This window comes from Sitophilus oryzae, unplaced genomic scaffold (genome assembly GCF_002938485.1).
Source record: "Sitophilus oryzae breed Bouriz unplaced genomic scaffold, Soryzae_2.0 scaffold_1297_pilon_pilon, whole genome shotgun sequence".
Taxonomy (NCBI): Eukaryota; Metazoa; Arthropoda; class Insecta; order Coleoptera; family Curculionidae; genus Sitophilus; species Sitophilus oryzae.
Window position 1 is genome coordinate 5,790,636 of NW_022145945.1, and position 15,340 is coordinate 5,805,975.

Here is a 15,340-nt window from a genome sequence, read left to right on the forward strand (position 1 = left end):
CAAAAGACTCTCAACCCCCAAATGTCAGCTCTATGACAAAACAAAACACAACTCAACAGCCGGCCGGTCAGTCTGGTCAAAACACAACTCAACAGACGGCCGGTCAACTAAACAGCTTGCCTGCGGCAGGTCAGTAGTACTGACCTGCCGCAGGCAAGCTAAGCCTCCTCTTACATCACAATTTTACCAGATCGTAAATATTTACATTACTTGCCAGTGAATCATACTATTTTCTCTAATCGACTTTAAAATAGAGTGTTTTAGCATTACTAGATAAATAAATAGAGAGTTTCCGAAGGAATGCATATTGTTTATTAGAATAGTGAATAAATAAAAGCATTATTATGACGAACTTATTTTCCAAGTTTCACATGACATTTCACAAAGGTTAAAAAAATGAAGATTTAAATTTTCTTTCCTCCGCTAAAAAATCGGCTTTTCGTTTAAGAATCATGCTCATGTTATTTTTTCATATCTTAAACTCCTAAGAATTATAAAAAAAACATCATTAATTAATTTTGAATTTTACTATAAAAATAAAATTGAAAAAAACAGGGTTTTTGAAAATTTTGAAAACCGTTTGAGCTAAAGAGCTGAACATTTAGGTGAATTATTTTGATTCGACAGCAAATCGATCCCCTGAGTGCAAGTTAAAAAAGCTGCGGGGGCAGATTTCCCATATTAATCCGGCTATAACCCTTTAAAAAATAAAATTTCCAAATTACTAAACATTTTTATAACATAATTTCCAAATTTCATTGGAAATTTGTTTTCTTTGTGACAAATATTATAATAACATTAGAATACTGATAAAAATACAAAAAATATAAAAGTTTATAGTTATTAAAGTTATTAAAAACAATATGAGAAATTATTTTAAACTGATTCAATAGTATAGCATACCCAACTACCGACTACAATGAATATATCCACACTTCCACGGACTTTTTAAAAGTGATGTTCTATTATTGTTTTTAAGAAAATTATTAACGACATTTGTGTTAACGCCAACTATAGTTTTGTAAAAATCTATTCAAATAGTATTTACTATAAAACATTGTTGTTTACCAACCCTGCATTAGTGCAGAAAATTAAACAACAACATACTTTAAACTTTATTAATTAAAACTTTATCAATATTACTACAATTGTATAGTGATTTAAACAAATAAAACTGGAAAAGCAAAACCATGTTAGTAAACTAAAGTTTGTGACAGACTGCAGATTTACAGTTTGTGCTTGTTAGTACTCCAGAAAAAAATAATACAGTATTTAAATCCTACCAACTTATTTAATTAACATTAATTTTCCTTCCGTTAAGTTGTTCCATTTAAATATCAATATAAGCTATAGATATATAAAAATAGATGGAGAATATCCTCACAATCTAAGATTCGCCGATGACATAGTTCTAATCAGGGCCAGTCAACTGAGATATACGACCTTGAACGATCTGTTTTTGGGGTAGTAATTTCCTGGGGCGCTAGATGGCGTATTTTTATTTTAATTTTTATAGTTGCCTAAAAATTGCGTACAAAATTGTTTTTGTAGTTGCCTAAATAGGCCTATTAATTATGTTCTGTCATTGTTCTGTATGTCAAATCAGTTTTCCGTTTCCGGCTTCCTCTTCAGTTGTGTTTTGCCATTGAACGGAGATGTGCGTTTCGCTGTGTTTTTTTGCAACTTCATTTTACAATAGTGATATTGTACTTTTAATTTTTTTGAACTTTGTTTTGTGTTTGATTTTTAAGATCTTTATTAAAGGTAAGGTCTGAGTTAAAGGTCTTTGATTTATCTAACAATTTTATTTAATAATCCGAGAAAGTGAGGTGAGGTAACCTAACCAAGTCCAAATATTCGTGAATTTTATTTTTTAACAATGTAATATTTACAACGCCATATATTTTTACAAAAAAAATCGATCAACTCCATATTTTTGTACATAAACTCCACAATGTTATATTATACAATTGTTCAAGTCCATATGTAAAAAATCCACGTAAATAAAACATTGTTTCTAATGGACTTAATCACTTTCTCTTGTATTCCAACGATATTTGTTATGTGTTCTTAAATCTGGTATTATAGTAAATGTTATCGACGCCTATGATCCTTATGATAGGCAGTCAATTTCACGCCGTGCCTGCACCCCGTGTCCGCTGATGTTTGCGAGTAGCGGAGTAGTAGGCTTTGAAAACAGTTGAATGTCAGAGTTTGTTGATTTCGGCCCAGAGAAGACATTGTTTGTCAAGCTAGTTAGAATTACATTTTAAATATCAATTTCTGTTAGATATATTAATCTCCCGATTACATAAATATTATACTTTTTAATCTGTTGTTTTATTTGTTTGTAAAATGTTTCATGGTATAATTTTCTGTAAATTAAAATAAATTATTTATTGTAGGTTTTTATGCACATAAAATGATATAAGCAAACCATTTAACACTTTACAATAGTTTATACCTTTATATATAAATCCTTGTTTTTTACCATTTGACTTGTTTGCCCACTTGGGACCAATCAGATGACTACACATTATTTTGTAGAAATCTGATTGACTCTAACTGGCGAACAAGTCAATACGTCTTGCTTAAAAATAAATTGCATCTATTTAAATTTGCCGCCACCTTTGTTACTTTCCTGGGTGGCTAGATGGCGCCACTTCGATATACAGATTACAGACTTCTTTACAAATTAGAAACCGTTTTGAAACTAAAAAATGCATGGGAGTTAGCGTTCTTCTTTAGTGTGTTCTGTGGTTCTAATTGCCAATAGTTGAACTACAAGCACTAATACAGCCAGCAATAAAGCGGGTCTCACAATCAATTTAGCAAAAACTAAAGTGATGTACAACGAACTAGTGGAAAGAAAAGATATTCTAATAAATAACACAATACTGGAAATAGTAGAACAATATTTGGGACAACTAATACACAGCTCGGGATCTCTACTACCAGAAGTAAACAGTAGAGTTATGTTAGCGTGGAGTACTTATGGAAGAAACTCAATCATATTCAAATCTAGAACGCCACTGTATCTAAAGAAGAAAACATTCGACCAATGTGTACTCCCAGTCATGACCTATGCGTGCGAAACCTGGACATTTAAAACGGACATCATAAGGAAACTGCAGGTCGCACAACGTTCAATGGAACGAAATAGGCTGGGAATAACCAAGAGAGACCTTAAAAGAATAGAGTGGATACGACAAAAGACCCAGGTTATAGATGTCACCCACAAAGTCAAATCCCACAAATGGCAATGGGCAGGACACCTGGCAAGAAGAACAGACGTGGTACCCACGAGGAATTAAGAGACCTAGAGGAAGACCGAACCTGAGATGGGACCATGATATGGGTTCAACTACAAAGAGAGTATGTAAGGGAGACTACACCAAAACTGGAAATGATTGAATAAGCTGAAAATGATGATTATGATGATGATAAGCTATCTAATTGAATGAAAGTCATCGTGTTAAATATTAAAATAAATAAAACCAATATGGACGTTAGAAATTCATGCGGTATCATGTTTTAATTAATTTCATAATGAATTTTTCACCCTATGAATTTACAAATATGATCTATTGTGCTGATAAGACTAAAATAACAAATTTTAAAACAAAGAAAGGGAATAAACATTTATTTTGCATACACAAATTATACTCTGTTTTTTTTTCTCAGGTAAGATATGGGTAAGATTTCGACAAACGATGACAGAAGAAAAGCAGATGACATTCCAATCTATTTATTTTACTAAAAAAATGTTTCTAATATTTTTTAAGTTAACTATGGATATGGATGGGTTTAAATATAAATCCGTCATGCGTCGCCTCTTGTTGTTTTAAACCAATTTTATTGGTTTATTTCAAAAATGACAGATCATTCAATTTTATTGGTTTCACGCACGGGGGTGTCACTTGTATGGGAAAACAGGCAACAGTCAAATTTAAACGTGCCAGGACCAACGACAAAGAAAGCAACATCTGCCAGGCATTGGCTGTCTTTGTCACTCACATTGCTTAAATCATGATACCGCGGCCATTTTGCCAACAGAGAAGCTGGCCGGGCTGTCCTGGCAAGTGATTTAAAACAATTTTGCTTTTTTACAATATTAAATTACCATTTGGATGTATTTAATGCGGTTGTTCAGTTAACTGGTAAGTCAGAAATTACACACAAATACTTTATTCGTAAATACAACCAAGATGTAAACGTATTTTTGTATTTTTAGATTTCAACTTTTGCAAAGACCCGCCGATAGAACTTGCCTGGCAGCGTACCTGTTTAACTAAACGTATTATTTCCTGATAATAATATCAAAACACGTAAGTACCTCTATAATTTATGATCAAAAATGATTTTGATTATGTTTTATATTATTTAAATACTTTCTAACCTCAAATAATAGTAAGATCCTTGTTTATATCGCACAGCCCGTTCAAAACTGTATTGTCTTCAAAAAATGTTTACAAAACAAACAATTATTACAAAAACAATGTCCTTTTAATCTTTATACCTCAGAAGGATGCCAGTAAAATTTTATTAAATCAACATTATATTATTTGGCCATTAATATGCAAAAAGGAGCATATTGCCTTAACTTAAATTTTCTTTTACTTCTCCAGACAATGTTCTCTATATTCTCTATTTTGAGTTTGTAAACTTTTGAACGGGATGTGCGATATAGAAAATACATAATATATCCAAGGGTATGATCTGATAAAAGTATTTTTTGATGCATTTTTTGGTTGTTTATGCACGTTGGCTTGGTTTATGTTTTATTCAGCTTATATTTATCTGGTATAACAGTTTTTTTTGCCTTTGGAATGGCATGCATTGAGGCTAGATAGTGTTTCATTAGATCATTAAAGGAATTTAAATTAGTATATATTTTTTGTGATATTAGTGTGTTATCATGATACAGGTAGTTGTATCATAGTGCCTTATGCATGTTATTTACCTATTATATACTTATGTGTTATCAGTAAATAGATGATAATATACTACTAAAATGTCTTTTTAATAGTATGTTTATCTTTCCAATTCACTAGTTATTTGCAAAATGTATTTTGAACTAATTTAAGTCATTAATTGATCATCTTTCTTTTTCAGGTTCCGGGATATTCTTTTTCATCGTAAAAAAAATATATATATTTCAATATTATTGTAATATAAATCGTAGCTCTAAAAAATAAATGATATTGTTTACTAATGTGTAATTTATTTACTATGAATTTTCTCTGAAAATAATAAGCCTTTAATAATATCATTGATTTGCTGTGTAAAGTTAATAGACATATTTTTTAATACATTAAATTATATTAAAGTAATAAAAAATATGTTTATTAACTTTAAACAGTAAGTCAGTGATACTTTATAAAAATATATTTTTTTTTAATTTCCCCTCTTTTAAGCCCCGCCCCTCCAATTCCCCTCAATTTAGCTAGTACTGCCAGGCGACACCAGGTAGCGTCTGTTTCCATTTTTTAACATGAAGTTAGCATTTCTTTAATGTACCTATTCTCTGGTTTCACGTTTTGAATAAAAAGATTAGTTTGACTTTGAGTTTGACGGAATAGGACGGAATGATGAACGACAAACGGACGCCGATACGTATGAACTCGCCTTTAGATTTTTGAGACTTGTCAAAGTCTTGCCAAATTATAGGTTATAATTTTGTGTCAACTTATGTCAAATATCTGCGTTGTGGAAGATGATGCATTTTGATTCGTGTTATTACGTGTGTTTTGTGTCTTTTGAAGTCAAGTGGAGGAAAAATCAAGGAAAAATTAATTGTAGACCCAGAGCACAGTTTATAGTTAATACTCGCTACCCAGGCAGAAAGTCTTATACACCAATAAAGTTACCATCAATCAAGTGTATACCATCTCGTCGTAGATAAGTGCCCCCCCCCCCCACAAGGATCGTACTATAATATACTGCCGGAGTATCTGTAAAATATCACACGAGAGGTAAATAATGGATTTTAGTACTGCAGAAAAATGTCAAAAGGTACTGGTTTAAAAAAACTGAGATTAAAGTTAATTAATCAACCTTTAAGGTATAATTAATAAATAATTATAATAAAATTTGGTGAGTGTTATTATTAATAAAATAGTTTGTCTTATTTATGTTGTTTTATTTATTCCTGTGGAATATTACAAATTTGTATTTGTACATAAGTTATATTGATAAACTTAATATAATAAATGCGGAAAGCTTCTTGAAGCTTGAAAGTAAGAAATAGTTCTTTTTTATATTTTTTTTTGCTAAGTGGTGTTTTGTTCTTGTTTGTTTTGTATTAACACATACCGTTTTTTTTTTAATAAAATAACTCGATTGTATTTTTTCAGTTTTATAGTTTTTTACAATATTTTGAAGGAATCACTTATCAGTCAAATTTTAAATATATTAATTTCCTGCTATGCGTTCCAGTTGTACCAATTTATTTCTTTGTAAAATAAAATAAACTATTTTGAAATTAAAATGACAAAGACATCTATCACTGTCAAGGATCTTATCATTGGACAGACTATATTTATCAAAGTATAAAATTGGATAGTGTCATTTACGGAAAAAAATACAGGATATACCATTGAATTCAATATTAGTATTAAAAAAATAGTAGTTCTCGATAAACCGCAAGAATAGACTAAATAACCGAACAAACAATTGACTTGTCAATTAGGTGTTGGGTCACGCAAGTTCTCAACAACGAAAGCACGCTCAGAAATGAAATCTTGAGCGATTCCAGTAGCTATCTCTTTGAACGACAGCGTCTGCCCGCTTGACAAGCGAATTTCGTATTCAAAGCGTCCTCCGATCTGCTGATAAAGATTTAAATCCAATAAAGCATGCTGTTTTTTCTCGACGACTAATTTCATTAGTATTCATTCTTTGCTCTATTGTAAATATATCCGTCAAAAGAGCACGGCAAATATTTTCAGAAGAAAAATAGTGAAATATTTTCATCTTTTTCTTCATTTTTGTTGCTATGCGAGCTTTTTTTTATTTTTTGTGAACTCCAAATATTAAAACAGCATATTACACAGGGTGCTCCGAACTGTATTCCGGAAACTTCCTTTGTCAGCATATTCTGCAGATAAAAATAAGTAAAAAAGTTCGTATAAATTTATGTCCTAAAATGCTTCGTTTCGGAGATACAGGGTTTAGAAGTTTCTTTTTATTTCGATTTTTTCCAAATAATTTCTGAAGTAACGTCAACATTTAGTTGAAAATTGGTTTCTGGGAGTTTTTTGACATGAGAAACTTGATTTTTATGGTAATATGACTCCTATATGTAGGAGGCGCAACTGTTTTTAAGGGTAATAACTTTTCGACAGTACCTGTATAACACTACTGTATAATACACATTCCCGTGATTTTTTACGTAAAAAAATGTCTCTTGGTAAAAATCGCTACGAGCAACCGTTCTAAAGATATTTAGAATAGAAATAATCAATGCATGTCATTATTGACAAAAAGTAAATGTCGAGTAGATAGTTATTGGACTGAAATGATAAATTTGGGAACTGTTTATTATTTTAAACTAATCATAAGTTTTTCTTCGAAAAAATGACGATAAAACAGTTTCTATTGAACTTTTGGCAGAAAAAGATTTCAAATATGATTTCAGTATATTAACTAATTTAGTTAGTCAACATGATGTTTAGTTTATGTCAATGACGACAGGTATTGATAATTTCGATTACAAATATCTCGAGAACCATTACTAATAGCAATTTTTACCAAGAGACCTATTCTACGTAAAAAACGTTGTGAATGTATATTTTTTTACTCAGTAGTTTTATACAGGATTGGACGAAAAGTTATTAATCTTCAAACTATCATATTAACATCAAAATCAAATTTCTTATATCAAAAAACTCCCAGATACCAATCATTTTCATCCAAATATTCGTTACTTCAGAAATTATTTGGAAAAAATCGAAATAAAATGAAACTTCTACACCCTGATCTCCGAAACTAAGCATTTTTGGACATACATTTATAAGAACTTTTTTACTTACAGCCCTGTACAGGGTGGGTCAAATTCGACGCTTTTAAATGGAAACACCCTTTTCTATAGGAGGTGAAAACCGCACATCAATATCTGTTACCGTTTCAGAGTTACGGGGTGTTTTTCAGAAATGTGCATTTTTAACAAATCGCTGTAACTTTTTTGCTATGGAAAATTTTGTATTTCTATGAAAACATTTCCAAAGCATCTTTTTACGTAGAATTTAATTGTTTAAGTATAATTTTTTTAAAATTAATAATTTAAGAGTTATTAACAGAAAAATTGATTTTTTATATGGGACACCCTGTATATTTTTAATTTATTGAAAAGAATTTAAAATTACCTTTCCAAAAATATAACACACTTGATATTTTACTCGATTCCTCTTCGAGATATAGAGTATATAAAAATTCGCCCGCTTTAAATAAGTAGGCTTTGAACGGCACCGGCTATAATGCAAAAAAATTCTAGCTGTGAGCATCAATTAAAACGAAAATAATATTTGCTATGAGAGATGCAGAATTTTATAATAATTTAAAATATATTTAACCAACATCAACACATTTAAACTATATCTCATAAGAATAAAAATAAATAGCAAACCAGGACATGAGATTTTGCTACAGGTGTTCGACATACCGACCGTCTTCTGTTATGGACAGACGGGGCAGTTTTTGAACATTTCTTGCGGAATTCATTAACTCAGTGGGGGTGAAAGATACCCTCTCATAACTGCTAAGTATTTCTAATTCTTGTCTAGATTATACAGAAGAATAAGGAACCTTTATTCTTCCGCAAATATATCCATAGGATTAGATCCATGCGCACTAAGTCAGGCGGCCTCGACGGCCAACGGCTGGGATCTTGGTTAGCTATTCAATTATTCTTGAAATTGGCTGCAAAAACTGGCTGATAACTTCAGCGTTCAGAGGCGGTGCATCGTCTTGCTGGAAAAATATGTTTTCGAGTTCCATTAAGGGCATATCATTAATAAGGGATCCAAAGCCTACTAGTTAAAAGAGGCGAACTTTTAAAAATTCTGTATTTCAAAGGGGATTATAACAAAATATCAAGTGTGCTATATTTTTGGAAAGGTAATTTTAAATTCTTTTCAGTTAATTAAAAATATAGAAGGTGTCCCAAATAAAAAATCAATTTTTCTGTTGATAATTCTTAAATTACTAATTTTAAAAAAATTATACTTAAACCATTAAATTCTACGTAAAAAGGTGCTTTGGAAATATTTTCATAGAAATACAAAATTTTCCATAGCAAAAAAGTTAAAGCGATTTTTTAAAAATGCACATTTTTGAAAAACACCCCGTAACTCCGAAACGGTAACAGATATTGATGTACGGTTTTCACCATCCTGTTTTTGATAAAAATTGAGCTCCAGACACCGATATTAGTTTTCGTCTATCTCCTATAGAAAAGGGTGTTTCCATTTAAAAGCGTCGAATTTGGCCCACCCTGTACATTAGCGCGGGTCAAAAAAAAATCGATTATTTTTTTTGGCTTAATACTCTGAAAAAAATGTTAGTAGACACTTCAAAAAAAAGTTCTTCAAGTATGAGCCCAAATTTTAACATGCCCTATTTAACAGCCCTATGAACATAGAAATGTTTTAAACTTTTTTTATAGTTTTTAGATGTTATATACTCGAAATTTAATGAATCGTTGACTCTAAGAAAAAATGCAATAATTTTTTGTCTCAATGTACCCAAACATGCTTAGGACTAAAAAAAACTAGAAAAAACTTTAGAACATTTCTTTGTTCATAGAAACTCAAATTTGTGCAAATTTTTACGAAACTCATAAAATAAATTGGAATTGTTCGAATTATTGATCAAAAACTGTTAAAATTATTGTGCATTGATTAACTAAATTGATTCATGTAATTTATTCTAACATTACAACAATAACTTAAAACTCAATATGAGCTATAAATGAGGAATCTTTATGTTACAGATCTTCAACATGGTTGGTTCAGCAGTGTTAGGTGCTGCGATTGGTACCGGAGGAGCTCTACTGATCGCCATGACCATAGTGATCTATCGGTACTATAGCCAGAAGAGGAAGGATAAAGAATGGAGGTCTATAGACAGGGTACCCTATCAACCAGTTGATCAAAAGCTGCAAAAACCCGTTGGAACTTATCCTAGAACTGTAAGTAACAATTTACTATTTTACCTTTGTAAAGCACAAATTTTGCACTGAACAAATATTGGCTCTCCTTTTAATTTTACAGCTAAAACTTGATTTTCATGCATCCGTTGTCCGACGATACGATGATACGATATTCATTTTATTGGTTGAATTTAAAGACTTCGATTGGTTAACCGTTTCTAGCCAATCGAAGTCTTATAGACAAATCAGTCAATAAAATTAATATCGTATTAACGTATCGTCGGATAACGGATGCATGAAAATCAAGTTTTAGTCGTAAATAGGTTTTTTAAAAGTCTGCCTATGCTGAATACACATGCGAAATTTGAATAATTTTGGAAGTATTTATTGATTTCTCATCAAAAAATATAAAAAATTCCTATAGACATAGATGCGGAAATGCATAGTTTTAAGGTTACAGAATGATAAAACTTTAAAAAATAGGTATTTTAGAATTATCTAAAATACCATTTTTTTCGTAATTTTTTCTTTGTTAGTATAAATTTTAATAAAATTTTTATTAATAAATTACATAAAGTAAATTAATTAAAAAAACTTATTAAATTTATTAATTTTAATTTTATTTTAATTTTATTTTAATTTTATTTTAATTTTATTTTAATTTTATTTTAATTTTATTTTAATTTTATTTTAATTTTATTTTAATTTTATTTTAATTTTATTTTAATTTTATTTTAATTTTATTTTAATTTTATTTTAATTTTATTTTTATTTTAATTTTATTTTAATTTTATTTTAATTTTATTTTAATTTTATTTTAATTTTAATTTTATTTTAATTTTATTTTAATTTTATTTTAATTTTATTTTAATTTTATTTTAATTTTATTTTAATTTTATTTTAATTTTATTTTAATTTTATTTTAATTTTATTTTAATTTTATTTTAATTTTATTTTAATTTTATTTTAATTTTATTTTAATTTTATTTTAATTTTATTTTAATTTTATTTTAATTTTATTTTAATTTTATTTTAATTTTATTTTAATTTTATTTTAATTTTATTTTAATTTTATTTTAATTTTATTTTAATTTTATTTTAATTTTATATCAATTATACTTTAATTTTATTTTAATTTTATTTTAGTTTTATTAATTGTGATTAATAAAATTGCGTTTATCTCATCAAGGAGGTCGAAATCGACAAAATACCGAGATACAACTTAATTATTTGTTAATTAAGTTAATTATTAATCTCATTTCAATCAAGTTGATTATTAATCTCATCTCAATCTTAATCGGCATTAAATGGTCCACATCATTTTACTAGCAAGGGAAAAAAAGCCAGTGGCGCATATGTTTTTTTTAGAAAAAACGTTCCAATGATAACCAATATGCATGTGCCTAAATGGTAAATGGTAAAGCTGTCGACACTATTTTAACGTTATACAGGGTGGCCCATCGAAAACGTTTCGCAAGGCATAACGGCCAGGGTATTTATTTTTTCAAAAAATCCAAAAACACGTCAATTTTGTTTGTGAGGGGGACAACTTTTGCCCCAAAAATGATTGCAAAATATGCAACCCTGTAAGCGGGGGTTTCCCCCAACTTTTTTCAAATGGAAAGGGGGGTCAAGTGGCGCCGCAATGAAAAGAAATTTCTATTCTCTATATTTCCCCGTTTCGTTTTTGAAAATCGGTCGAGTCATTGAGAAAATATGAAGGATTGAAATTTGATAAGTTTATTTAAGCATTTATCAGAGTAAATGATAATTAAGGATAAACTCGACCAAATTGCTGTTTTTTCTTATTTTTTCTAGATGTTTAAGCATTTTTTCCCTTGCCACAATGTTGAACGATCAGGTGCGGTAGTTGCTAGATAGCTGTTCTGTGACTTGTACGTTGAAGTTCTTCTCAATATCGTTAAACTGACCCACAATAGTATTTCCAAAAATACCAGCCCACACGTTCAATTTCTGAGGGTTTTGTGTGTGCACCTCGTGAAAATCCCTGAGGTTGTCCAGCGCAGTACTGATAGTTGTGCCGATTAACTACACCGTTCAAAAAGAAAGTACAATCATCCGAAAAACACACATTAAATAGGAAATTATTATCATTCGCCACTCGTTCACTTATAGTTTCACAAAATTGCAAGCAACGATCAAAATTGTCTTCGTAGAGTTCTTGTACCAACTGAATTTTGTACGGGTGGAACTTGTGTTTTTTTAATATCCTTTGGAAACTTGTACGATTCCCGCCGGTCGCATTGGCTAATTTTCTTGTACTCAGAATACTGTCCACGGCAACTTGGCCCAATACGAATACCTCCATAGCTTCATTTACTACAGGATTTTCCTTCTGCCTCTTTTTATTCATAACGGAACCAGTTTCGCGAAATTTTGCTACTAACTGGCGAACAATTTTGCCATTAAGGTGTTTGTCAGGATGGCGTTCATTGAATATCTGCGCAACCCGAATGCAAACATCTAGAAATAATAAGAAAAAACAGCAAATTGGTCGAAGGAATTTATCCTTATGATTTACTCTGATAAATGTTTAAATAAACTTTTCAAATTTCAATCCTTCATCTTTTCCCAACGACTCGACCGATTTTCAAAAACGAAGCAGGAAAGTATAGAGAATAGAAAGCCCTTTTCACTGCGGTACCACTTGACCCCCCTTCCCATTTGAAAAATATTGGGGGATGACACCCTCGCTTAGAGGGTTGAAGATTTTGCAATAATTTTTGGGGCAAAAGTTGTCCCCCTCACAAACAAAATTGACGTGTTTTTGAATTTTCTGAAAAAAAATTACCCTAGCCGTTATGCCTTGCGGAACGTTTTCGATGGGCCTTCGAAGGGTATGTAGGATATATCGTAACTTTTACACCCAAAATTCAATTTGAATTGCTAAAAGCACTTCAAGAAAATTATAATAAATCGAAAAAAAAAGACTTTAACCTCTTATATCTACGAAACAAAGCACAATCGGTTGATATAAAAAATAAATCTTATTTTTACGCGAGGAAGAATCTCTCCACCAGAGATGACACATAATTTTTTGAAGCGCCCTGTATATTGTATAAACGAAAAAGAATCATTTTTAATAATCAGAACACTAAGGGTCAGAAGTATAGGAAAATTGCGCTTCCCCTGCTTCCATGAACCGCACGCCCCTGAAATATATGATTGAGTAATTTAAAAGGGTAATAAATTTTTTACGTGTTTTGGTGTGTCGAAATTCGAATTATCCTTGAATCAACATGTAAAAAACAAATCCCGCGTCGATAAAATGTTCTCTTTGAATTAAACTTATAATGACTTGTTGCCGGCAAACTTCCCAGTAGAGGATATAGAGGTAATATCCCCAGCGATTTGGGCAATAATAACTTCAACATCCCGATATCGACTACCAGCATAATGCTGGAATATTTAATTTGGACAGTTCAACACATATTGAAACACATACTGGAACAACCTGTGGAATATGTTAAAAAGCAAGGAATTTACAAATCACTTTATCATCTAGCTACATATCCTTTCTCGATAGTTTATTTTTTGGTTTATCTCAATAGGCTTTATTTTTTTTAAAGCTTTTGAAGAATACACTAACATTTTTTCGTCATTTTTACATTAAAACACGCCTTTGCTTTTGGTCCGAGTCAACAGACCTGTGAAATAGTGTTTATGATTTATGTACGGTAATAGCAAAACATTTTCAGATGCACGTCATCAATCATATCGAAATTTACACTAAAGCCTATAAACCTGACTAAAAGAAATTTTGGCAAATAAATGCTTGATTGTAACAGATATTTTATTTAGATTAAAACTGCGAAAATTAGTTTAAAACGAATTTTATTATTGTTATGTTGGTTACATTGTGCCGTATTCAACAACGTTGTCGTTTATTATTTAACAATTATCATAATGTCAGTCATTATTTTGTATAATATCGTATTGTTGTTGAATTTTGTTGAATCCTATTTTCATAGTTTTTTTTTAAATTGCACTTGTAAACACAAACAGTTCTTTTAAGAACTAAATTTTCGAGTTTTTGTATTGCATTTCTTGAAATTGTGTGTTGAAAATATGCAGAAGCATTTAAACAGTCGAAGCAAAGAGCTTGTAGCTCCCTTGGTAAACTATTTTGAGAGAACGTAACAAAGGTCCTTTATTACCCTTAACTGCAGTCAGAGAAGTAAGTTTGATTGGTAAGCATATTATACCACTTTCAAAGCTATTTCTGCGTCAGTTTTTATTAAATTCTGTGATTATTAGTTTGTGCAGAAATATTAAAAAGTCAAATAAATTAACTACATATTGGTTAAAAAATCATCAAAATTGGCCCAATAGAACAAAATATATTAAACTTTAAAATACATCAAATACTGAATACATTTGACATTTTTTACTCTTTTAGACATGCTTTTATTGATATCGTCTGACACAATATTTTTAAAACAAACCTTGAAAATAAAGGATTGAAAAATTCAATATTTTTGTTACTTTGTGCATTTCTTATATCAAAAATTAGTCTCGATAAATTGATATAAAGTGGCTTTGCTTAAAAATAACTCTGTGGTAATTCAAGTTAATATGTGATAGATACAGAAATATATTGGTTGTAGATCAATTATTGTGCTTCATTTTTTTTCTATTTCTGAACGAGAAGAGCCGGCTCCGATAAATAATAAAATAAAATGAATGAAATATTTTCCGCTTACTAGCCTTGGGGAGTAAAGTCTTATTTTCTATGGGAAACAATTTATTTCCTAAACAAAATGATATATTTTCAGCTCAGTTTCAATAACAATAATAATAGTTTTTTATGTAACTTATATTAAAAATAGATTTAATACCTAAAAGATTTTTTTACAAAAAATTCAGGATGTGATTGCTTTTATAAAAGTATTTTTTTTTCTTATAAGATTTTTCAATTTGGCGTTTCCTTACATAGTGACTTGGTTATCGAGTAGTACACGTATTTTGAGCTGGCTGAGTTTCGATAATAAAAATGTCGTCGATATTTGATGAAATGAAAAATGAAATTTATACGCAAGAAATAAGTGCAATGCTTAAGAGATTGGCAACTTAATACTAGTTCGGTCAATTAAGACATTCGAAGGTACATAAATTCACAACAAGCTGAAAATGCGTATAATTATTTAATAAATAATTAAAAGTAACATT

The 15,340-nt window shown here is 30.0% G+C and overlaps 1 protein-coding gene across 1 annotated transcript in view; it reads left to right on the forward strand.

Annotated features, from left to right (window-relative positions):
• Positions 1-15,340, forward strand: part of LOC115874648 (synaptotagmin-1) — a 141,058-nt gene that overhangs the window by 28,230 nt on the left and 97,488 nt on the right. Inside the window, exon 2 of the mRNA XM_030889859.1 lies at positions 9,992-10,189. Coding sequence (XP_030745719.1) covers positions 10,001-10,189 — 189 coding nt within the window. The 5' untranslated portion in view covers positions 9,992-10,000. The remainder of the gene's footprint in view (positions 1-9,991; positions 10,190-15,340) is intronic.